This window comes from Neofelis nebulosa, chromosome 2 (genome assembly GCF_028018385.1).
Source record: "Neofelis nebulosa isolate mNeoNeb1 chromosome 2, mNeoNeb1.pri, whole genome shotgun sequence".
Lineage (NCBI taxonomy): Eukaryota > Metazoa > Chordata > Mammalia > Carnivora > Felidae > Neofelis > Neofelis nebulosa.
In genome coordinates, this window is record NC_080783.1 from 115067285 (window position 1) to 115092078 (window position 24794).

The window sequence follows — 24794 nt, forward strand, 5'->3', positions numbered from 1 at the left end:
TTGGCTGTTTCTCTGGAGAACCCTAACTGATATACAGACCATGTGAATAAACCAGTGAGAATGCTTCCAACACAGTGATCCATCTACACAGCCTCTCAGGGAGTGGTGAACTAGCCTGTAATTATCGGTGTCTATATCCTCTTTACTGCCTGGAGAAACAGTTATTATTATGCTCAAAACAACCAATCAGAGGGATTATTAGTGCCTGGAAGTGTGTAAGAACACAGCCTTCCTCATTTAAGAAACAAAGGTAAAATACTCCCTGTCATGGTGAAGCAGAGTTGGGGCTTCCCCTGATGGTTTACCTTGAGGACTTTGCCTCACACCTTGAAGGGTTTTATGTTTGGTTCTACACATGTGGCAGCAGGATTAAAGAGAGACAAGCCAAGCAGAAGCAGCATTTCGGGAGGAGCATATGTGAAACATGCAGCAGGTCCAGACAGGAGCAAGCCCTGGGCGAGACATAGCACACCTGGTGTGCCAGGCCTGGGCACCAGAACTGCAAGGCAATGGCCAAGGGGCCCCACCCAATGCTCAGGACTCCATTAGGAAAACACACAGGGCTTCTCTGAACTCAGATCTTAGGAATGGACAGCAAAATGGCTTATTAGAAATGATGGAACACACATTATTGTATAAATGATTTGAACTTCTATAAATATATTAACTGAAGCAAAATTGCATTCACAACAGATTACATAACCATTTCCAGAGTACTTCCGGGGTTAAGTGGATTCCCTCCTCACTGCGGAATGGGTGAACCACGCAGGTGTGGTCCTCTCTGGGTTTCCCTCTTGTGCTATTCTGGTTTTGTGTCACCCTCTGAACCTCTTCTTCATCAATGTACCTCCAAATTGTCACATCCTTGTGCCACACCTGCTATAGAAATTACAGAGAATGTTCTGGTTTTTTAGTTGCAATTGCCCAAAGTTCACAATTTCCATCGACTTGCAGTTCAAACTATTTCTGGTCCCATTTTGCTACTGAATAGTGAAATACAGGTTGAAACTTAGATTTATCTTCTACAGATGTGTGCACACACACATACACACTCATGATTCAACCATGTTAACGTTCTAGAAACTATTACAGACCTCCCTCATGACCACAGGAGCCTCTGTTTCTTCTGTTTAATCACACCAGTCCCTGTTGTGTACAGGCTTGAGCCCAATCCTGAATAGCTTGTGTTCTGTTATGTTCTTGACCCATCTTCATGAATGAATCAGACCTCTACTAGCAACTGACAGCCTACTTTTTTCCACCAGTCTTTGGGTAAAACATTTAAGACTCGTTATTTTATTTAATCTACAAGCCATCCATAAAAGAACAGGCATTATACAAGCTCTGTTTTTATTTTTTTGTATGCATAACAGTTCTTTTGATTTAATTATATATTTATATATTAAATATTAATATATGTTATTAACATAATATATTAATATATAATATTAATATAATAATATATATAATTTATTGTCAAATTGGTTTCCACACAACACCCAGTGCTCATCCCAACAGGTGCCCTCCTCAATGCCCATCACCCACTTTCTCCTCTCCCCCACCCCCCCCATCAACCCTCAGTCTGTTCTCAGTATTTAAGAGTCTCTTATGGTTTGCCTCTTTCCCTCTCTGTAACTTTTTTTCACCCCTTCCCCTCCCCCTGGTCTTCTGTTAAGTTTCTCAGGATCCACCTATGAGTGAAAACATATGGTATCTGTCTTTCTCTGCCTGACTTATTTTACTTACAAGCTCCGTTTTTAGAGATGAGGTCAAGGCTCAGAGAAGTTAAGGGATTTGTCCTAAGTCACTGAACTCAAGTGGTAGAGCCAGATACATCCTGGGATCAGTTGGCCTGTGAAGCCCTTGGTTTCCATTTTAACAACAGAAAATGTCATGCCTGCACAAGGACTGGCTAAGAAGAGAGAAATACAGAAGCAAGCAGGGAGGCCCAAATTCTTGGCTGGTGACAGCAATGGAAGAGGCTAAAGCTATCCCCTGTGATCCCACATGATGTCACCATGCCCACATCCCAGTAAGCTGCTTCTGAGGATGTGCCCTCCTATGGGCCATCCTGACACATGCCAATATTCCTCAATGAGACCTTCCACCTAAGTCCTTGTTCCCACACAACTCAGGGAGCTGTGGAGGATGCCTCATGCTAACAAAAGCGTGTTACCTACCACTCAGGGTCACTCAGGCTCCTGTCTTCCTCCAGCCCTCCATGGAGGTGGCTGTATAGTGTGAGGAGCCCACCCAGCCAGGAGCAAAAACTCTCAAGTCCAGTCCTATCTCCACCCAAAACTGTGTGACTTTACCATGTCATTTCCCCTCTTTGAAACTCAAGTGCCTCCTGTGGAGTATGGGAAGAAGAAGAAGCTTTCAGGGTGTTTGTGAGAGGTTAGGACAGCAAGTGTGGTGGTCACCTTAGCACACTGACCTGTGCACAGCTGGTGCTCAGTCCTGAGTGAAGGTTTAGCTGGTGGATCTTGGCTCTGTTGACTGTTCCTTGGAGTCGGCTGCTGCCACTATCCAGCCTTGGGGGCCTTGCCCATGACCATCTCCCCTAGATGGCAGGCAAGGAGCTCCACGCTGGTGTGCTTGGAGGAAAGTGACTTCTGTCTTGGCCACTTGGCCAGCACATATTTAGGACACAAGAGCACACATATGTGCAGGATAGGAATTCCTTACACAGCAATGACGGACAGGCACGTGGACTCATAGGACCCTCACAATAATTGTAAAGGCCACCAAGCATTGGAAGCCTTCAATTCCAGAACCAGGGAGTGAAAGCAGGTTCTTAGCACTCAGGTGGAGTAGTGGGCACCAGACAGTGGATCACTGCCCCAGAGAACCCCACAGCAGCTCTACATACCAAAAACTGGAGGCAGGTTCACTGCAAAGCCATGTCACTTTTGCCCACAAAAGTTGTGTAAATTGAATATCATTTCCTTCTGTTTCACAGACAACTATAGTTTCACTTTGGAATGACTTGCAAATAATGGCTCTTAATGTTACCCTTATCTACATTTGTTCTGAAATACTCAGTGGTGTATAGACTAATACAAAGGTAATTGAAGGACGTCTGTGGTAAACCCTCTTGTGGGAAAATAAACATACCTTCATTAGAGAATAATCATCCACAGTGTTTTTTCTAATTTCTATTTTTGGATTTTCCAAGGTGTGTGTATTATTTATTACTTATGGATTAGTGCTTCTTAAAGAAGCAGATTGAGTAACCCATGTGAGCATTAATTTTGTGTACATTCCTCTTGCCTGTATTCAAAAGGACTACTCATCACGACTTCAAATGACAAGAATAATAATGCCCTGCACAGGTTTTAGTGTTCTCGGTTCAGAAGGCACTTCTACACTGGGTGCGTATTGTTAACTCATAATAACCAAGTAGCACAAACAGAGGTTGTCGCTAGTTTACAGATAAGGAAACAGGGGCTCATTGAGTAAGTGAAGCCAGGCAGCCAGGCAAGTATGGGGGACAGGGCATGCCAGACCTTTCCACTCTCAGGATAAGAACATTCCTGTGTGTCTTCTTGTCTTGCTAACATCACGGTGGTCTGAAGACAATGAACGTGACATTTGCCAATAGCCAGTGGCCCCTAGAATAACCTCAGGCCCTCAGCACCACCACTTCACCCTTTTCCTGTTAAATCAGGACTCTATTTCCAGGCCCCAAAGTAACTTCCTACTAATGGCTTTCATCTTTGCACAACTTCGATGTCCCTTTGTCATCCAGTGTGCTCACAACACCTGATCATTACCTTTTAATCCTGGCTACCACCCTAGGAGGGATAGGCACTTTGATAAATGAAGGAGGAAATAGTTCACAGCTGGCCAACTCCAGTGGAGGCTAGCACACATGGGTTTGTGAGGGTTTTAGGGAAAGCACCACAAATCCGGTCCATCCTGATGAGAGCTGACTTGGAGCTTTGCTCCATTTTGGTCCTGGCATCTCCTGCAGCCTTAAATTCTGAACTATCCCATGTTATCCCCATGAGCCAGGGATGAAGCCCAGGAGCTATAGTGGGATGGAATGTGGGGCCAGGCATGGTATGTGTGATACATCACCCAGCCTTCACAATTGCAGGGCAAAGCTTGTTCTCCTGAAGAATGAACCAGGCCTCCATATCAACTTAGCATATGTATACTTACAAACTAGCCTTGTCCTCAAAGAGACGCCCGAACAAGAACAGATCTCATCTGGTTAGGATAATATGGAAATACATTATGGAGTCAGTGGTATTTGAGTTGTTTTGAAGGGACAGAGGCCATTTGCATGGAGGAGAAGGAGAATGCATTCAGGCAGGAGGAAGGCCTGGCAGACAGGCAGAACACAGCAGAAGCTGGGTTTGTGGGAATGGCAGGTCCACATTTCTTTTTCCAAGGGAAAAAGACCTTTTTATTGAAGTGTAAAATACATACAGAAGAGTGCACAAATCATTAATGTAAGAGTTTTCACAAAGTAACACATTAATGTGTCCACAACCCAGATCCAGAACCAGCATGTTATCAGCATCCCAGAAGCTAGGTTCGTGCCTCTCCAAAGTTAATATTCTCATGTATAACTCCGTGGTTTGGTTTTGTCTGTTGTTTTAATTTTCTATAAATGGACTCATACTATGTAGATTTTATATCTGGTTTTTTTTTTTTTTTTTGGAAATTTATGTTTGTGAGAGTTACCCATGTTGTTACGTATAACAGTTGTTTTTTTTTTTCATTTTCGCTGCTGTGTGGAATTCTATTACGTGAATGTGTTTGGTATCATATTTATTTTGTATTTCCTAATTAAACTTTGATATTATATCCTGAAATATTTAAATGGACAAATGAATAGGAAAAAAAACCCACCTGTTAAAGAAAATGTTTTCCTAAAACATGATGGAATGACATTGAACTAAGCCATTGACAGGAAGGCCTACCTGAAAGCAGATAAAACCACTTTAGGATCAGAGGGTTGAATTTAGAGGCTGCCCCACAAGAACAAAAGTCCAAGTCAGACTACAGGATTGTTCTAGGAAAGACCCCACTGTCCTGCATCACCCTTAGATCCCAAGGCCTCAGTCTAGCCCTCTCCGTGTGCACCTACGTCCTCACACCCTTCAGTCCTGAATCAGAGTCCCATGCAGGTGTGTTTTGTGGCCAGGCACACTGCTCATATGCCAGCACCCTGTAAGCATATCAGCAAGGCAGGGAAAGGGAGTTTTCTGGCCTTGAGACAGGTCCAAGTTTTGACATAAATAAAGACATACTGGGAAGTGTCTTATCTATTCCCATTACATTTAAATCAACAAACCTTTGGTACCACCAGAACTGTGCAGACTCATTAGCACTGATGAGGCAGAAAAAGGAAGAACTTCCCCACCTCCTATGATATTTCTCATTTTTCCCAATGGGAAGGAGGTTGAAACCTTCTGGTTTGCTTGCTCTAGGAGCTCTGCCTTTGGGCTGGACACCTAGCTCTGGGAAATTCAGACTCCCTTTCAAATGGCAGCTTCCAGATTTCCTGGCAAATGGTAACGACAGTATTAGTCACATGTTCCCTGTATGCATAGGACTCAGAGACGCAGCAGGACCAACACCACCTGTCAGGTTGGGGATTAGGCCCAGAAAGTATAATAGATACTAAATCGCTGCAAACTGTGTCAACAGGGATGTCTCTGGTATCTGCCTAATCCTCCCTGGCATATCCGGGGTTGAACTTGAGCATCTGAGCTTCCAGGATGCTCTAACCAGGACCCAGGTTGGGTGGGCTTGGGAGAAGAGGCCACATTTGGGGCAAAGAAAGCATAAAGAGTCTCAAAACTGTCCACTGCTCTTTTTCTCCCCTAAGAATCATGCCCTCACCCTGCCTCTCAGTCAGGATGTATAGGCTGTGCATGGACAGGTGACTTCTCTCACCACACATGACACTCTGGGCAACAGCTCTCTGCCTTTCAGAACTGTTTTTACTCCTTTCTGAGGGTGAAGCCAAAGATTATGGAATTTTTCCATCTTCTGCTTTTGGGGGGAAATTCAAATGACCACCTCCAATCATTCCCCACTGCCAGGTCCCTGTCTATGTCTCCATTCTGTGCCCCAGGGTACAAGTGAAGGTATCTTGTTTTACAGATTTACGTCTTACAACACCTTGTCTTCCATTGTCAAATTCTTCAGGGTGTTCATGGCCTGTTTTCCCAACTAGACTGATTCCTTGGAGAGCAGAATTTTACTCTTCATTTGTAGCCTACTAAGTGTCACAAAGATAGGCTATTAAATACTTGTAGAAATAAATTATCTCTATCAGCAACAAATTTCTGAGTGAGTGTGTAAAAAGGAATCAAAATGCAAAAATGAGTTTGTTTTATTGAGGAATTTCTGTTTATCCCAAGGCAAAGTGAACATAAGAGAAGAGTTTGATTCAATTTCAGACAGGGTCCCTGACCTCTTTCTGCCTCTAGATCCAAGGGATGTGACTACTAAATAAAGTCCCTCATTTGTGACAACTCTTCACAAATGTCACACACTAACAATGTGACACCCTCTGAGACTGCCAAGCCTATCCCTGGCTCACCCTCCTCCCCCCAGCTCCGCCTCACCCACCCCCACCAGCCACCCTCCCTCCACCTTCATGGCCCTCAACTCCCCACGCTCAGTCCTGCCTCCTGGAAAGACACAGGCTTCAGAGGCAGGCAAACCTAAATTCAAATTTAATTCTATTGCTTTCTAGGTATGTGACCTTGGGTAGTTTACTTAACCTCTCTGTACTTCAGTTTCTTCATCTGTAAATTAGATATAATGATACCTACCTCAGAGTTACCTCATATCAAGCACCTGGTTTGTTACCTCCCAAACTTACTTTCCCTGAGTTCCCAAACTCTTCTGGAAGTTCTGAGCCCCTTCAGAAAAGACTTAGAAAATCACTCACAGAAGGAAGGTCTACTCTGCAGGACCCCCTCTTGTTCTCCAGCCTCCCCCTCTCACACTGGCCTTCTCTGAACTGACCAGTTACCACAGCAACTTCTGCCCCCTCTCTCACCAGGGACTGGAACCAGCCACTCTCCATGAAGTTGGCCCCTTCTGCAGGCTGCACCTCACCCTGTGCTCTGTGCCCCTTACTGGATCTTGTGCCGTGGCTACAGGCCTGCCCTCCCTCTGCCCATCTTACTGCACCTTCCTATCCCATCATTACCTTTCCTGTGGGCTGCATGCAGACAAATAAGTGACAACTGTGAAGATGTGTTTCCCTATCCAGAGTCATTCCAGAAGCTACATGTACTTCCCACAAAAATGTGTGCTTAGAAGCCCCTTCAGGACTTGGCTTCAGAGCTCAGAATGCTTCCTTCTCAGCATCCTCAAGTATGGTTGTTCTTTATCCACAGAGAACAAAGTTGATGTTTGTAAAGTGCCAAAAGTCATGGAGAGAAGAAGAAGCAGCTACATGTTGCATAGAGGGGAACATGGCCAGAAATCGAGGGCTCTACCACACCCATACCTTCTTCAGAGCGGGCACTACTCCAAGGGCTCTCAGCGTCTTTATTTATAAAAGGGGTTTAGTTGTGAGGATACAACAAAATGAGGTGGTAATGAAAATGGAATCAAATTGAAGCAACTCAAACAGTAATTGGCAGTACTGTTACTCTCTTGGGACTTTCTCCTGGGACTTCCAGGCTGCAAAACCTGTGAGGGTAGAAACTGCTCACAGCCTGTTCCACACTGTTTCCCTCAGTCCTTAGCCCTGGGTCTGAAGTGGAACAGGCGCTCCATAAATACCTGCTGACCAATCGAGCAGTTGAGTTCCCTGTGTTTGCAATGAAGGGGTTGCACCTAATTATCTTAAGTCTCTTCTCCCACCAGCCGTAAAACACTGCCTGCCCATAGGATGGGGGCTGGGGGAAGCTATTAATTTTGTTTGTTTTAATCAAAAATGAGACCCAACCAAAAAGAAATGAGATTGAATTTCTTGCATGTCTCATAAACTTGGCATGAAAGGCAATTCCAAAACAAGATCCAAGAATGTTCTAAGTAATGGCAAAATTACAACATTGCTACAAAACATGTATAGTCTCCCAAAGTGACCACTTTGGAAAGGATAACCCTCAATAGATGGAAATGTTTTAAAATGTTTATATCTTAAAAAAAAAAAAAGGAGTCCCATGACTTTGCAGTCACATGGAGATGATGAAAGTTCACCAGGAGCCCCAACCTGTGCCTAGCACTTCTGAGCCCATCATATCAGAAAGGAGCTTGCCTGACATGAGGAGACAGACCCAGGGAAGGAATCAGGGAGGTACCCAGTGTAGTAAGAGGGAGTGCTCAATCAGCCAACACAGCCATGTGTCAGCAGGTAAAACAGACAAGAAGGGAAGTGGGGCTGGGCTGGGCAGAGCCTTGAGTGAATCAAGCCTTCCCATGGGGCGGGGACGTCTATCTAAAACACCAGCCTCCATTAAATCCCCTATAAAAGGTTCCTGTCCCTCTGACCTGGTACTCTATTCACCACCTAACAGCCACTTGCTCATCCTGCCTGTGCATTAGGTAAGTGCCCTCTTGAGAAACCTCTTTCTCATTCTCACTGTCCTGGTGATCTGAGCTCATAAAACCAAGCTGTCAGATCCGGGTCATGGCCTGTGGTGCTGGCCATGGACAGAAAGTGTCCACTCTGACTGGGCCTCAGGCAAAGTGGGCATGGGCATGTGGGAGAAGATGCTGTCCTGAAGCCATGGGGCTCTTTCCTCCTCCTCTGAGACTGGCCTGTCAGTAACGCCTCTCACCAGATCATGTTAGCAGCAGCAATGGAACCACTCCTGTGCCTTTCTGGACAGCAAAGGTGTTTTACTCTTAAGGTTCTGGAAACCTCTTTGCAGTACTCACAGTGTATGAGGCCAGAATCAGGTTACTTATGCCAATCTGACAATGGGCTTGAACCTTGTCACAGAGGAAGGGGCTAACATGACAGTATTCCCCAGGGCCTTATTAGGCAAGATGAGTTTGTAGGTTTATCCTAAGGCATCTGAAGAGTAACTAAAAAGTAGCCTTATTTTTTTTTTTTTCTTTTTTTCTTTTTTTTTTTTAAATTTATTTATTTATTTATTTTTAATATATGAAATTTACTGTCAAATTGGTTTCCATACAACACCCAGTGCTCATCCCAAAAGGTGCCCTCCTCAATACCCATCACCCACCCTGCCCTCCCTCCCACCCCCCATCAACCCTCAGTTTGTTCTCAGTTTTTAACAGTCTCTTATGCTTTAAAAGTAGCCTTATTTTTAATGTTTATAGGTCAGTGATTAAGGTCTGACATGCTAAACAACAAAAACCCAGGATCTTTTCATTTCTCTGTTGGGGTACAATATTTGAGTTTTGTACCTTGACGTGCAAAAGCAAAGTCTGCCTGAAATTTTTGGCTACTGGAGGGTAGAAAGGACACCTCTTGAAGAGCTTACCTGGGGTCTATAACCTTCAAAATCCTTCTGGCCACACTGCCCCATCTTCCCCAGCACCAAGCCTCCTTCCTGCCTCCCTTCACTCTCATGCTTCTGTACCCAGGCCTTCCTCTTCCTCCTGCATTTGAACTTGCCATCTCCCGGTCTTTGAGGCTTCTACTTTAATGTACCTCCATGTCCCTTTGCCTTTTGCCCATGCAGCTGCACTTAGGACTCCCTTCAAGCTATGCCCAGATCCCTAGCTAATGAGAAGCAAAATCTCTCCCTTCAGTTAGGAGTCATTCCTCATAGGTCACCAGTTTTGTGGACTGGAAGGAGCCACACAGCTATGGGAAGGCTGACCTCCTTCACAGTTCACAGGTCCCAGTGCTGAGGACAGATGTCACATTCAGAGGAACTTAAGACTTGGAACTGGAAGGCGCCCTGAGTATGGCCAACAGCTGGTAACCCAGCCTTTTCCTGAACGCCTACTCAAAAGGCAGCAAGAAAGGGTGGAAACCCATGGGGTTCCTGCCTGCCCCACCTGAGGCAGGGGTCAGCTTAGATATGTACTTACTGCCTGTTGGTGTTCCCAGAAGGACCCTAACACCATATGACTAGATAGACCGTCCACAGGATGCAGTCTAGAATGCTCATTGCATTTGAGTTCAGGAGATATGAACTCTTGGGTTTCTTGGTCCCCTACAAGCTATGGGGCCTTGAGCAAATCACCTAACTTCTCTGAGCCTGTTTCCTCACCTATAAAAAGTGGAGATAATAAGGATTATAAGAGATGATGCATATGGAAGTACTCTGTGAGCAGCAGAGTTCACACAGATGTACACATATTATGTATGTATATAATAACATCATAATGATATTTAATAGCTGTCACTTAGTATAAGCCAGCATCTTCCAAGTGCTTTATATGAATTATCTCTTAATCTTCACAATAATCTTATCAAGTAAATACTGGTATTACCTTCATTTCACAATGAGTAAACCGAGGCATAGAAAGGCAAAGCAAACTGCCCTAGCTCACCTGACAGGCAGGTGGTGAGGCTGCCATAGAAGACCTGACTCTGGAGCCTGTCACTAACCATGATGTGCCCCTCCTTCGCATTCATAAAATCCATTAAGTAGGAAAGGGAGAGCGAATACTCAGAGCCATCAGAGGCAGAGCTGAATATGCAAGGAAAGACCTAGAAGGAGCAGGAGGAAACGCTGAGGTTGATTTTGGAGCCCCCATGGGGGCTTTGCTTCTTTCTCCAGTTTGACTCCAAAGATGCCTCAGTTACTGCGAAACATTAATGGGATCATCGAAGCCTTTGGGCGATACTCCAGGATGGAGGGCAACTGCAAAGTGCTCACCCGGGGGGAGCTGAAAAGGCTCTTGGAGCATGAGTTTGCTGATGTCATTGTGGTATGATGTGCCCGGCGAGGTGGGGAGGGTGGGAGAGGAAAGAGGAAAGGGGTTTACCTGCAGATGCTCTGCCTCAGGAATCTGAAGAGGTAGCCACTGGATCCAAGCCCACTGGATCTCCTGGCAGCTGTGGAGGAGGAGAAAAGGAAGGCAAAGGAACAAGAGATGGTAGTTTCCTTAGAGAAAATACCTTGATTTCAATTAATTCTAATTTAGAGACAAGGTGAAAGGACTCAAAAGGGACAGCTCAGGGAAGAATAGAACCCTTGAGTATTCTAGAAATGAAAGTAATTGCTGCTCTCTGCTGCTACTTAAATCTGATGCAGTAGCCATTTCCTATGTCCATCAGAAATTCATTCATTCATTTATTAGAAGCATAGCTCTGTGTCTTGCAGTTGCTCAAAAATATTAGTTGAATGGTCACATCAGAAATGTGTTTTTGAGGGCAAGTTGGTTGTCATCAGCTGGGAGGACACTCTGGGAGCCCCTCCTTCTCTCCCCCTACCAGCAAAGCAGACCCAGGGCATTGATGCCCTTCCCTGCCTCTTCCTGCCTTTGGTTCCCATCTAAAGCAACCAGGACAGGGGTGCCTGGGTGGTTCAGTCGGTTAAGCGTCCGACTTCAGCTCAGGTCACGATCTCACGGTCCGTGAGTTCAAGCCCCACGTCGGGCTCTGGGCTGATGGCTCAGAGCCTGGAGCCTGCTTCCGATTCTGTGTCTCCCTCTCTCTCTGCCCCTCCCCTGTTCATGCTCTGTCTCTCTCTGTCTCAAAAATAAATAAACGTTAAAAAAAATTTTTTTAAAGCAACCAGGACAATGGCCTTAGGGACAGGAATGTGTAGGCACAGCAGGATGCATACTCAGGGCAACTTGTGGTCTCACCAAACCCTACTCACCCCACCATGGGAAAACACCTGAGCCTCAGTGAACCCACAAAATCTCCCTGAGGCCATATTCCTGCTGTCTTTGCCTGGTGTTGGGCACTGGAGAGAATCCAACTCAGTGCCAGGGGTCAGGAGCCGAGGACAGCCCAAAGAATCATTATGAGCTCAATCATTCATTCATTCATTCATTCTTCAGTGAGTCTTGCTCCAGTTATCCTGTAATCCAGAAATTATGCCAGGCACAGAGGATACAAATCAAAAGGTGCTTCCTACCCTTGTGAGAAGGGCTGCACACTGAAAGCTATTTCATATTAGGGCTGCTGTGGCTATGTACGCACCCTGAGGCTGGCACAGGCGGGCTCCCTGGCTCAGGGGTGGGAAGCCTGCAGACTGAGTGAGCTGGCCCAACCACACCTTCCCCAGGGGCAGTATGCTGATTTTGCCTCTTCTCCTCCCCAGAAACCCCATGATCCTGCCACTGTGGATGAAGTCCTGTGCCTGCTAGATGAAGATGACACAGGGACTGTGGAGTTCAAGGAATTCCTGGTCCTGGTGTTTAAAGTCGCCCAAGCCTGTTTCAAGACACTGAGCGAGAGTCCTGAGGGGGCTTGTGGATCTCAAGAGTCTGGAATTTGCCCTGCTGGGGACTCACAAGAGCCGGGGGAAGGACAGAACAGTAGAACTGAGGTGGAGCTGGCTAGGGAAGGACAGCACTGTGAGGAGAGCCAACATAGACAGAGCACACAAGCCTCCAGAGGACAGGTAGGGGCCAGGGCTCAGACCCATGGTCAGGATATTGGCCAGGATAGACAGTCTGAGTCTCAGAGACAAGAGAGAGAGAGTTTGCAGACACAAGCTGGGGAATGTACACAGGAGACCCAGAGAGTGGGAGAAGACAAGAGCCACCAGACCAGGGAGAGGGAGTCAGAGAGACAGTCGCAGGCCAGGGAACAGGATAGAGCCCACCAGACAAGTGAAACAGTGACTGGAACTGGAACTCAGACCCAGACAGATACCACCCAGACTGTGGAGGAAGACAGGAGCAGTCAGATAGGAAGCCCTGGTACCCAGCCACAGGAGTCCACCCATGGCCAGACCAGAGGGACTGAGGTCCAGGGTCAAGATAGGAGTCAGACAAGCCAGATAGTGGCAGGAGAACATGTTCAGACACCAGGAGGTGTCACCCAGACCATGGAGCAGGACAGGAGTGGTCAGATAGGAAGCCCTGGCACCCAGCCACAGGAGTCCACCCATGGCCAGACCCGAGGAACTGAGGTCCAGGGTCAAGATAGGAGCCAGACAAGCCAAGTGGTGACAGGAGGGCACATTCAAACACAGGCAGGATCACAAACCCAGACACACACCCGGACCATGGAGCAGGGCAAGAGCCAGTCTGCAAGCCACGCAGGGGATAGAGATGAGGGACAGATTCAAAGGCAGTCAGGCAGTGGTCAAAGATGGACACAAGTGAGCCACTATGAAGCAGGAGAGGCAGAGATGGGAGGACAGGCCCAGGCTGGGGCAAGCACTCTGACAGGGAGACAGGACTGGAGCAGCACTCAACCAAGGTGTAGTGTGACAGGCGGGCAGGGAGAGAGCGAATCCACTGTGGTTACCCAAGAGTGGGTGGATGACCACACAAGGGATACAGCAATCCCAAGGCAGGACCAGGGTAGCCTGCATTCTGGCATGCTTCCAGCCCAGGGCCCAGACACAGCCCAGCCAGAAGGAAAGTGAGGCCTCACAGCCAGGGGGCTATATTCCTACTTCAAAAGCAATAAGCCATGAGTGTCCCAGCCCCAGACTCCAGTGCCCAGTACCAGAAGAAGACAACTGCAGAGGGGTTGGCTTGTCCTGCGTTGGCCAGTCCAGTTGGCATGTCAGCTCTTTATCATGGTGTTTCTCTTAGGTCTTTCTCAGTGAGACCATTTCTGCAAGTTGCTTTCTATCCTAAATTCCTCTCTCATCTGCTCCACTGTGCAGACCCCTCAGGAACAGGAAAACACAGAGCCAATCACTCATTTATGCCAGATTCTCCTCAGCTTGTGGGGCTTTTCATAGCTATTTTTGTCTCTTCCATCTGTCCATTGCCCCATATATCCTAATGCACCAATAAAACCTTCCTAAGCAACTGGGCTCTCTGTCCCTTTCAATCACTATTGACATGATGGGTTAAGGCTACAGGGCTATGATAATGAACTAGACATGGCCCCTACCCTTGAAGAGCATCCGGTTGGGAAAAGAGTGCATGAGATTCCAAGAGTTATAAAAGTGTCAAGAGAGAAGATATCATATTTTTATACTTTGCAGACAGGGATCAGAAAAGTTTTCAACCAGAAGAGGTTTTTCGCAATGCCCTTAAAAGACAAGCAGGATTTAGGGAAGGACGGAGGGAGGGAAGGAGGTAACACTCTAATTCTAGAATGTTAAGTCTCTGTTCACCTGTAAGGTCACATAAGAAGGCCAACTTAAGGTCACCAATAAATGGAAGAAGGCCAGTGGGGACTATGTAGGGGAGAAGGCATGTGTTACCAGGAACTGAGCCAGAAGACAGAGCCCCAGAAACTCCTCTGTGTCAGCTCTGACCTCTCATTATGTTTCATCAGCTAGATATAAACAAGTTATCTGGTAGAAACTCTTAACTATGGTTTATTATAATAATAACTTCAGAACTAGTTTTTAAAATATAGATTTATCTGCCTAACTGCAGAAATGCTGAGTCCACAGGTTTTGAGTGGGGCTTATGAAAACTGTGTAAAAGCTTTGTAAGGGGACTCCTGCTTCTGGCATTGTGGCAAACTAGATACTCTGAAGGGCTTTCCACAACAAAATAACTAGATCATGCATAAGGCATATTTTCCATTGCATTTTGGTTTATAGGAAGTAAGGGCAATCTCCGAAGAGAAAACAATATGTGTTAACAACCCTTAGTCGGGAGGAGTTAAGATGGAAGAGTAGCAGGGAGATCCTATACTTGCCTCATCCCTCAAACACAGCTAGATATTTATCAGATCATTCTGAACACCCAAGAAATCTGAGGACTGAGAGAACAAACTGCACAACTGGAGAGAGAGGAGAGGCCACATCATGGAAGTAAGGAGGTGCAGACACATAATTTGGGGGAGAAAAGAACTGTAGGTGCTGTGGAGGGGTGGGAGCCCTAAACATGGAAAGAAGAGAGAAACAGAGAGAACATTGCACAAGAAAAACACTTCATCAAAATCATTGATAGGTAAAATGAGAGGGGCTGAGTAGTTACAGGCAGCAGAGTCCAAAGTCTGAAGTTTCAGAAGTCTGCACCATCATCAGGTCAAGCCTGGTGAACATAGTAGTACTCCTTTGGAAAAGGAGGGCAGAGGTCTGGGAGCAGACAGCATGATCTGAAGATACCCTGGGATCACAGTGGGAGAGACAGTTCCCCTTCTTGGAGTGTATTTGGGAGAGGTGGCATTGTCTCTCTGTCTCTGCATTTGGGAGACATGTCTCTCAGGGGACAAAAGTGCCGATGGGCACCATTGAGCTGCCCCGTTCCTTAGCATAGGAACAGAAGCACCTGTTGAAGGCAGCTAACTGAACACAGCTTTTTGCTGTGTTTTCTTGTAAACTCCAAGCTGCTGCATGGTCATGTAACTGCTTTTCTGGGACAAGTAAGTACCAGCCACAGCACAGTGAAACCCTCCCCTAGAGAACCACACTGGGTCCCCAAAATTTGGAGTTTTGAAACCCAGCCAGTGCACCTGAGAGAAAAAAAAAGGAGTACTGCACTGCAGGGCAGGCAGACAGCTGGGACACAGACAGGGTGAAGGCAGGGATCTTAGGGATGCCTGGAACACACAAGGGAAGATTATTTGCTTTTCCACAAGGGCTTCCTGAATAGCATCAGGGATAAACTCCCCTCTCTGGGAATGATAGAGCCAGGTGAAGACATTTTTATCCCTGTCCATCAGCACAGGTGGATCTCAGTGAGCAGCACAGCACCCAGAGTGGAGGCTTGAACCAAATACACTACATCCCACTTTATGTGCTCTGCAGGTGTTTTTTTAGTAGGGCAAGTGTGCTTGCAACAGTGAATCAGAGCAACAGTGGGCCCTTCCCCCAAAAGAATAATACCATCCCCCCACATACACCAAATCTCCTGACCATAGAGTGCTAAAAAAGCTTCAGCTCTAGGGGAAATAGGATCCCCAGTCTCTTATATCAAGCAGACCAAAACACACCAAGTTAAAACTTGTCCAACAGTGGACAAGGTCCAAACACTACCCATTTAAGACAAGGTAAAACTCTTCAAATGACTCATCTGAGGGAAAGAGCAGCCAAAACACAACATCAGAGTATACACAGCACACACCAGAGACATATCCTGAAGCACCAAGCCCTAGACGGTATATGACCTCTTCTTAATATAGCCATTTCTCTCAGGAACAGGAAACATGATAGGTCTTCCTAATCCACAGAAGACAGAGACCCAGAAAAATGCCAAGATGGAGAAATTCATCCCAAAAGCAAACAAGAACAGGTCACAGCAAGGGATCTAATCACAACAAATATAAGTAATATGCCTAAACCAAAATTTAAACCATAATCATAAGGATACTAGCTGGCTAGAGAAAATCATAGAAGACACCAGGGAGTTCCTTAACACAGAGATAAAACACCTAAAAACTAGTCTGGCCAAAATAAAAAATGCTATAATCTAGATGCAAAACTGACTGGAGGTAATGACCACAAGGATGGAAGAAGCAGTGGAACGAATAACTAAGTAATAAGTAGAAAATAAAATTATGGAAAATAATGAAGCTGAAAAGAAGAGGGAAATAAAACTATTGGATTACAAATGTAGACTTAAGGAACTCAGCAACTCCATATGGCGTAGTAACATTCATATCATAAGAGTCCCAGAAAAAGAAAAGGGAAAGGGGGCAGAAGGTTTATTTGAGCAAACTATAGCTAAAACTTCCCTAATCTGGGAGAGGAAAAGGACATCCAAATCCAGGAGGCACAGAGAGCTCCCATGAAAAATTTAAAAAACCAGGCCAACAACAAGACATATCATAGTAAAATATGCAAAATATAGAGATAAGGAAAGAATTCTGAAAGCAGCAAGGGAAAAGAAATCCCTAACCTTGTAAGGAATACAAATAGGGTTTCCAGCAGACCTATCCACAGAAACCTGGCAGGCCAGAAGGGAATGGCATGATATACTCAATGTGCTAAAGAGGAAAAATATACACCCGAGGTGTATATTATCCAGCAAGGCTGTCATTCAGAATAGAAAGAGAGATAAAGAAACACAAACAAACAAAACTAAAGGGGTTCATGGCCACTAACCCAGTCCTGCAAGAAGCATTAGAGGGGACTCCTTGAGTAGGAAAGAAAGACCAAAAGCAACAGACTAGAAAGGAACATAGAAAAAACATATGCAGGTCATACAACGGCACTAAATTCATATCTATCAATAATCTGAATGTAAATGAACTAAATGCTCCAATCAAAAGACATAAGGTACCAAAATGGATTAAAAAACAAGACCCATCTAGACGCTGCCTACAAGAGACTCATTTTAGACCTACAGACACCTACAGATTGAAAGTGAGTGGACGGAAAACCATTTATCATGCTAATGGACATCAAAAGAAAGCTAGAGTAGCCACACTTATATTAGAAAAACTAGGTTTTAAACCAAGACTGTAACAAAAGATAAAGAAGCACACTATATCATAATAAAGGGGTCTATCCAACAAGAAGATCTAACAATTATAAATATTTATGCCCCAATTTGAAAGCACCCAAATATATAAAACAGTTAATAACAAACATACAGAAAATCATTGATAATAGTACAATAATAGTAGGGGACTTTAATATGCCAATTACAACAATAAACAAATAATCTAAACAGCAAATCACCAAAGAAACAATGGCTTTGAATGATACACTGGACCATATGGACTTAATAGATATATTCAGAACATTTCTTTCTAAAGTGGCAGAATATACATTCTTTTTTTTTTTGTCTTCTATTTTATTTAGTTTATTTTTGTTTTTTTAAATATAATTTTTTATCAAATTGGTTTCCATACAACACCCAATGCTCATCCCAACAAGTGCCCTCCTCCATGCCCATCACCCACTTTCCCCTCTCCCCTACCCCCCACCAACCCTGTTTGTTCTCAGTCCTTAAAAGTCTCTTATGGTTTGCCTCCCTCCCTTTCTGTAACTTTTTTCCCCTTCCCCTCCCCCATGGTCTTCTGCTAAGTTTCTCAAGATCCACATATGAGTAAAAACATATGGTATCTGTCTTTCTCTGTCTGACTTATTTCACTTAGCATAATACCCTCCAGTTCCATTAAAAATTATTTTCGAGTACACATGGAACATTCTCCAGAGTAGATCACATACTGGGTGATAAATGAGGCCCCAACAAATACAAAAATACTGAAATCAGATACATATTTACCACAATGCTATGAAACTTGAAGTCAACTGCAAGGAAAAATTTGGAAAGATCACAAATACATGGAGGTTAAAGAACATCCTACTAAAGAATGAATGGATTAACCAGTAAAGTAAAGAATAAAAAAAATAATACATGGATGCAAATGAAAATGAAAACATGACAGCCCAAAACCGTCGGGATGAAGCAAAGGCAGTCCTAACAGGAAAATATATTGCAACACAGGCCTCCTTCAAGAAGGAAGAAAATTCTCAAATATACAACCTAACCTTACACCAAAAAGAGCTACAAAAGTAACAGCAAATGAAGCCTAAAGCCAGCAGAATAGGGAAATAATAAACATTAGAGCAGAAATAAATGGTATAGGAACAAAAAAACTCAGTAGATTGGATCAATGAAACTAACAAGTGGTTATTTAAAAAAATAGTAAAATTGATAAACCCCCTAGCCAGATTTGTCAAAAAGAAAAGAGAAAGGACTGAAAGAAATAAAATCATGTATGAGAGAAGACAGATCACAACCAACATCACAGAAATACAAACAATTAAAAGAGAATGTTATGAAAACTTGTATGCCAACAAATTGGGCAATCTGGAAGAAATGGGTAAATTCCTAGAAACATAAAAATTACCAAAACTGAAAGAAGAAGAAATAGAAAATTTGAACAGACCCATAACCAGCAAAGAAATGGAATCAGTGATCAAAAATCTCCCAACAAAGGTTCAGGGCCAGATGACTTTCCAGGAAATTCTACCAAACATTTAAAGAAGAGTTAATATCTATTCTTCTCAAACTGTTCCAAAAAAATAGAAATGAAAGAAAAACTTCCAAACTCATTCTCTGAGGCCAGCATTAACTTGATTCCAAAACCATATAAAGACCCCACTAAAGAGAATAATTATAAGCCAATACCCATGATGAACAAGGATGCAAAAATTCTCAACAAGATACTAGCAAATTGAATCCAACAGTACATTTAAAGAATTATTCACCACAATCAAGTGGGATTTATTCTAAGGCTGCAAGGTGGTCCAATTTGCAAATCAATCATTGTGATGTACCACATTAATAAAAGAAAGGATAAGTACTATATGATCCTGTCAATAGATGCAGAAAAAAACATTTGACAAAATACAACATCCATTTCAGATAAAAAAAAAATTCAACAAAATAGGGATTGAAGGAACATACCTCAACATCATAAAGGCCATATATGAAAGATCCACAGCTGATATCATCCTCAATGGGGAACAACTGAGAGCTTTTCCTCTAAGGTCAAGAATAAGACAGGGATGTCCACTCTCACCATTGTTATTTAACATAGTACTGGAAATCCTATCCTCAGCAATCAGGCAACAAAAATAAATAAAAGACATCCAAATCAGCAAGGAAGAAGTCAGACTTTCACTATTCACAGATGACATGATACTCTATGTAGAAAACCTGAAAAACTCCATCAAAAAATTGCTAGAACTGGTATCAAATTCAGCATAGTCACATGATACAAAATCAATGTACAGACATCTATTGCATTTCTGTATACCAATAATGAAGCAAAAGAAAAAGAAATCAAAGAATCAATCCCATTTATAATTGCACCAAAAACCATAAAATACCTAGGAATAAACCTAACCAAAGAGATAAAAGATCTTATCCTGAAAACTATAAAACATTTATGGGGTTACCTGGGTGGCTCAGTTGGTTGAGCATTTGATCTTGGCTCAGGTCATGATCTCACAGTTCATGAGTTCGAGCCCCATATTGGGCTCACTTCTGTCAGCACAGAGCCTGCTTCAGATCCTCTGTACCCTTCTCTTTGCCCCTGCCCTGCTTGCACTCTCTCTCTCTCTCTCTCAAAAACAAAAATAAACATTTTTTTTTAAAAAGAACCCTTATGAAAGAAATTGAAGAGGACACAAAGAAATGGAAAAACATTCCATGTTCACGGATGGAACATTCTATGTTCACCTTGTTAAAATGTCTATACTACCCAAAGCAATCTACACACTTGATGAAATTCCTATCAAAATACCATCAGTATTCTTCACAGAGTTGGAACAAACAATCTTAAAATTTGTATGGAACAATAGAAGACTCCAAATAGCAAAGCAATCCTGAAAAAGAAAAGAAAAGCTGGAAGTATCACTATTCCAGACGTCAAGCCACATTACAAAGCTGTAGTGATCAAGACAGTATGGTACTAGCACAAACACAGACACATAGATCAATGAAACAGAATAGAAAACCCAGAAATGGACCCACAGCTATATAGTCAACTCATCTTTGACAAAGCAGGAAAGAACACCCAATGGAAAAAAAAGACTGTCTCTTCTACAAATAGTGTTAGGAAAACTGAACAGCAACATGCAACAGAATGAAACTGACCACTTTCTTATACCATACACAAAAATAAACTAAAAATGGATGAAATACCTAAATGTGAGACAGGAAACCATCAGAATCCTCAAGGAGAACACAGGCAGCAACCTCTTTGACATCAGCCATAAACACTTCTTATTAGACACATTTCCTGAGGCAAAGGAAACAAAAGCAAAAATGAACTACTGGGATCTCATCAAGATAAAAAGCTTCCACACAGAAAAGGAAACACTCAACAAAAGTAAAAGACAACCTTTTAGTTGAAATGGGAGAAAATATTTGCAAATGTCATATCTGATAAAGGGTTAGTATCCAAATTCTATAAATAATTTATCAAACTCAACAACCAAAAAACAAATAATCCAGTTAAAAAATGGGCAGAAGACATGAATAAAAGTTTTTCCAAAGAAGACAGATGGCTAACAGACAGATGAAAAAAGATGCTCAATATCACTCATCATCAGGGAAATACAAATCAAAACCACAATGAGATACCACCTCATACCTGTCAGAATGGCTAACGTTAACAACTCAGGCAACAACAAATGTTGGCAAAAATGCAGAGAAAGAGGATCTCTTTTGCAATGCTGGTGGGAATGCAAACTGGTGCAGCCACTCTAAAAAACAGTATGGAGGTTCCTCAAAAAATTAAAAATAGAACTACCCTATGCCCCAGCAATTATATTACTAGATATTTACCCCAAGGATACAAAAGTACTGATTTGAAGTGATACATGAACCCTGTTTATAGCAACATTATCAACAGTAGCCAAATTATGGAAAGAGCCAAAATGTTCACCGACTGATGACTGGATAAAGAAGATGGGGTATATATATATATATATATATATATATATATATATATATACAATGGAATATTACTCAGAGGTAAAAAATAATGAAATATTTCTATTTGCAATGACATGGATGGAGTTAAGATTATTATGCTAAAGCAAAATAAGTCAGTCAGAGAAAAACAAAAACCATATGATTTCACTCATATATGGAATTTAATAAACAAAACATGAACAGGGGGCACCTGGGTGGCTCAGTCAGTTAAGCGTCTGACTTCGGCTCAGGTCATGATCTCACGGTTTGTGGGTTCAAGCCCTGCATCAGGCTCTGTGCTGACAGCTCGGAGCCTGGAGCCTGCTTCAGATTCTGTGTCTCCTTCTCTCTCTGCCCCTCCCCCACTTGTGCTCTGTCTCTCTCTATCAAAAATAAATGTAAAAAAAAATCAAAGAAAAAAACAACAGATGAACAGAGTTGGGAAAAAAGAGAGGCAAACCAGGAAACAGACTTTTAACTATAGAGAACAAACTGATGGTTACTGGAGGGGAGGTGAGCAGGGTTATGGGTGAAATAGGTGATGGGGACTAAAGAGTATGCAAGTGATGAATAACTAAATTCTACATCTGAAACTAATATTACAATGTATATTAACTGGAATTTAAATTTAAAACTTAAAGAAAAAACCCATAATAATAATGGAATATTTTATCTCTCTCAGTTCAAGACATTAAGTATTGAGAAGAACTGAACAACACAATTACTAAGATATAAAGAACTCTTTCCCACCAATATATTAACCCAACAATAAAATTACACCTCTTAAACATGGAATATTCAATATTAGGCCACAAAGAAAACTTAAACGCACTATTTAAAAATAGAAATAATAGAAATAGTGCTCTTGCATGCACATATAATATCAGTAAATATTGCCAAATCTCTCTGTTGTTATTGTTTTGTTGGAAATTAATAACAGACACCTCTATTAAATAACTCTTGGATAAAAGGAGATGACTACAAAATGAAATTGTAGAACTGTTAGAAAATGATGATAAGTAAACTAGATGTATAAGGATCTGTATTAATTACATGAGTGCTCCCAGGAAAATCAGTGAGGAAAACAAAAAATGTATAAGGAACTATTTTAAAAGGCATAAGCATAAATTAATGACTAAGAAAATAGGAAATTAGTACAATAAATAAATAAGTAAGTAATTAACCTATTATTTTGAAAGAACAAAGTAGGAAACTACTAACCAACCTAATTTTTTAAAAGGTAAGACAGGTATAGGTGAGAAAGCACAAATGCACAAAATAAGAAACAACAATGGACAAAAGATATAAACAGCTTGTTGACAGAAGGCATTCAGATGATCCTTAAATATATGAAAAGATGCTAAAGCTTATTTATAACAATAGAAACACAAATTAAAACTGTACTGAGATATCATTTCTCACCATCAGTTTGGCGGAATTCTGAAAGTTTGAGAAAAGACTTTGTTGACAAGGCTGTGGAGAAGAGGCATTCACACACTTTTTGGTGGGAAAACAAAATGATACAGCCTCAGTGGAGGGAACTTGGGGTTCATCATTATTACCTCTACCTATTTTGTTCATGCTTTTTCCCAGTGCCTGAAGTAGATCCTGGCAGATAGTAGCATTCAATAATTATTTGTTGAAAAAAATAGAATAACTTGATCTCCTCTTTCACATATATTAGGTCATATAATCTCTAGATAGTCTTGTGATTATGGAAGGCAAATGTAAATATAATCAAGCTCATATCAACTAAGAAAATGGTTTCTTTTAGTGTTACCAAAGTCATGCAATAAGAAAATGGCAGATATAAAACTAAACCCAGACTTTTTGGCCCTAAATGTAGTGACTGATCACCTCACAGAAACAAGAAGCACAGAATGTGTGAGAATTTACACAGAGGGATTGGAAAGAAGTCACAGACCGTGGTCCTTCTAATCCCACCTCAGGCCCCAGAAGAACATTCTGGCCATGAAAGTGTGGAGCCCACTGACATCTTGGAATAGATGCCATTTTCTGGATTCATGTTCCAGGGAGCTTCCAGGAAAAGGAAGGGTGGTACCTTAGAACAATGGGGTGAAATATGAAGGCAGAAGTCGTCCTGAAAGAGAAGTCAAGCAACAATGAATTCAAGCAGAGTCAAGAGCTGACAGCCTATCCCCTGTAACCTCCTGTGCTTTGCTGGACAGATCTGAAAGCTACAGTAGAATCCCTCCCATGTTTAGGTATAAATAAAAAAGAGATTACTTGTAAATATTAAACATTAGAATGGATCAAATCAGAGACATATTCACAGTCAACCTTAAAAAAGAAAGAATGGTGTCTAAACTAACAGAATCTGACTGCAACTTTAATGTATTAACCTTTCATTCAGAGGGGAGGGGGGTTATTCAGCTAAATGTAGAAAAGGGGATTCATGGAGGTCAATGAGGCTGGACCCATATAAGCAGTCTATGTCTAGGCAAGAGAGCCAAGTCCCAGTGGCAAGGTCTATGATGGCAATGGAACTCTCTAGCAGGTGACTGGCTGGATGCCATTAACCTCCAAATCAACAAACCAAGTTTCTCTGAGTCTGTGATCTCTGAGTCTGTGATCACCAGCTTCTAATTATGATATTGCTGTCTATGTGGAAGAAAAGACACTGCTTAAGGGGTATGAGTGACCAGTCCTTTCAACAATCATGTTTCTTGTTGTAAATTAATGAACTGAAATCATGACTGCCAATCTTAGTCTCTGGGCTTGGCATATATGAGTCTGCCACTCAAGAAGGATCTACTTTCTTTCTGAGCCTGGGTGTCTGTGAGTGGGTCCTAACCCCTGTGACCACAAGGCCCCCACCAAAGTAACCACACTGCTCCATCACTGGTCATGCCCCTCCTTCTCTCTGGACTTTCTGACATTCCTCAAACATCTAAATTTTCCTAGATGCAAGAGGGAAATTTTGTAGAAAATATAGAAGGGTGTGATGTAAATGGAGTGTATGTGTTCACTGCCCCTGAGATGAACTATATTTCTCTTGAAGAGGAGGGGGATAACCCTTCCACATGATATCAAACATATTAAGGTGTATCTATAGACCACTTAAGTATGATTTTTACTAAAAGTTTTTGAAAACATTTTAATAATTTTGTTTTTGAAATTATTTACATATAAGTCATACATTCATTTTGGCTATGCTTTCTTTTCAATTACAGTATACATTCTAGAAAAAACTCTATATTAAAATTGCTTAATTAGTAATAACTTTTATGGATATAAAAATTTTTATAGATTTCACAATGAATGAGGTTCATGATTTTTTATTTCTAGACCTTTCAATATTTATAGATTTCAATTTTACCCAATTTTATTTTGGAGCTGACATACTTACAGAAAGACATCTATTTATCTCTGATTCATTTTGTTGACTT

General features: G+C 42.4%; 1 protein-coding gene across 1 annotated transcript; it reads left to right on the top strand.

The window, feature by feature from the left end:
- The first annotated feature begins 8464 nt into the window (after positions 1-8464).
- Positions 8465-13854, top strand: CRNN (cornulin). The gene is made up of 3 exons (XM_058715701.1): positions 8465-8529; positions 10689-10839; positions 12183-13854. Exons 2-3 carry the CDS (start codon positions 10702-10704, stop codon positions 13458-13460), a joined length of 1416 nt encoding a protein of 471 aa, XP_058571684.1. The 5' UTR covers positions 8465-8529; positions 10689-10701; the 3' UTR covers positions 13461-13854.
- Positions 13855-24794: the final 10940 nt, after the last annotated feature.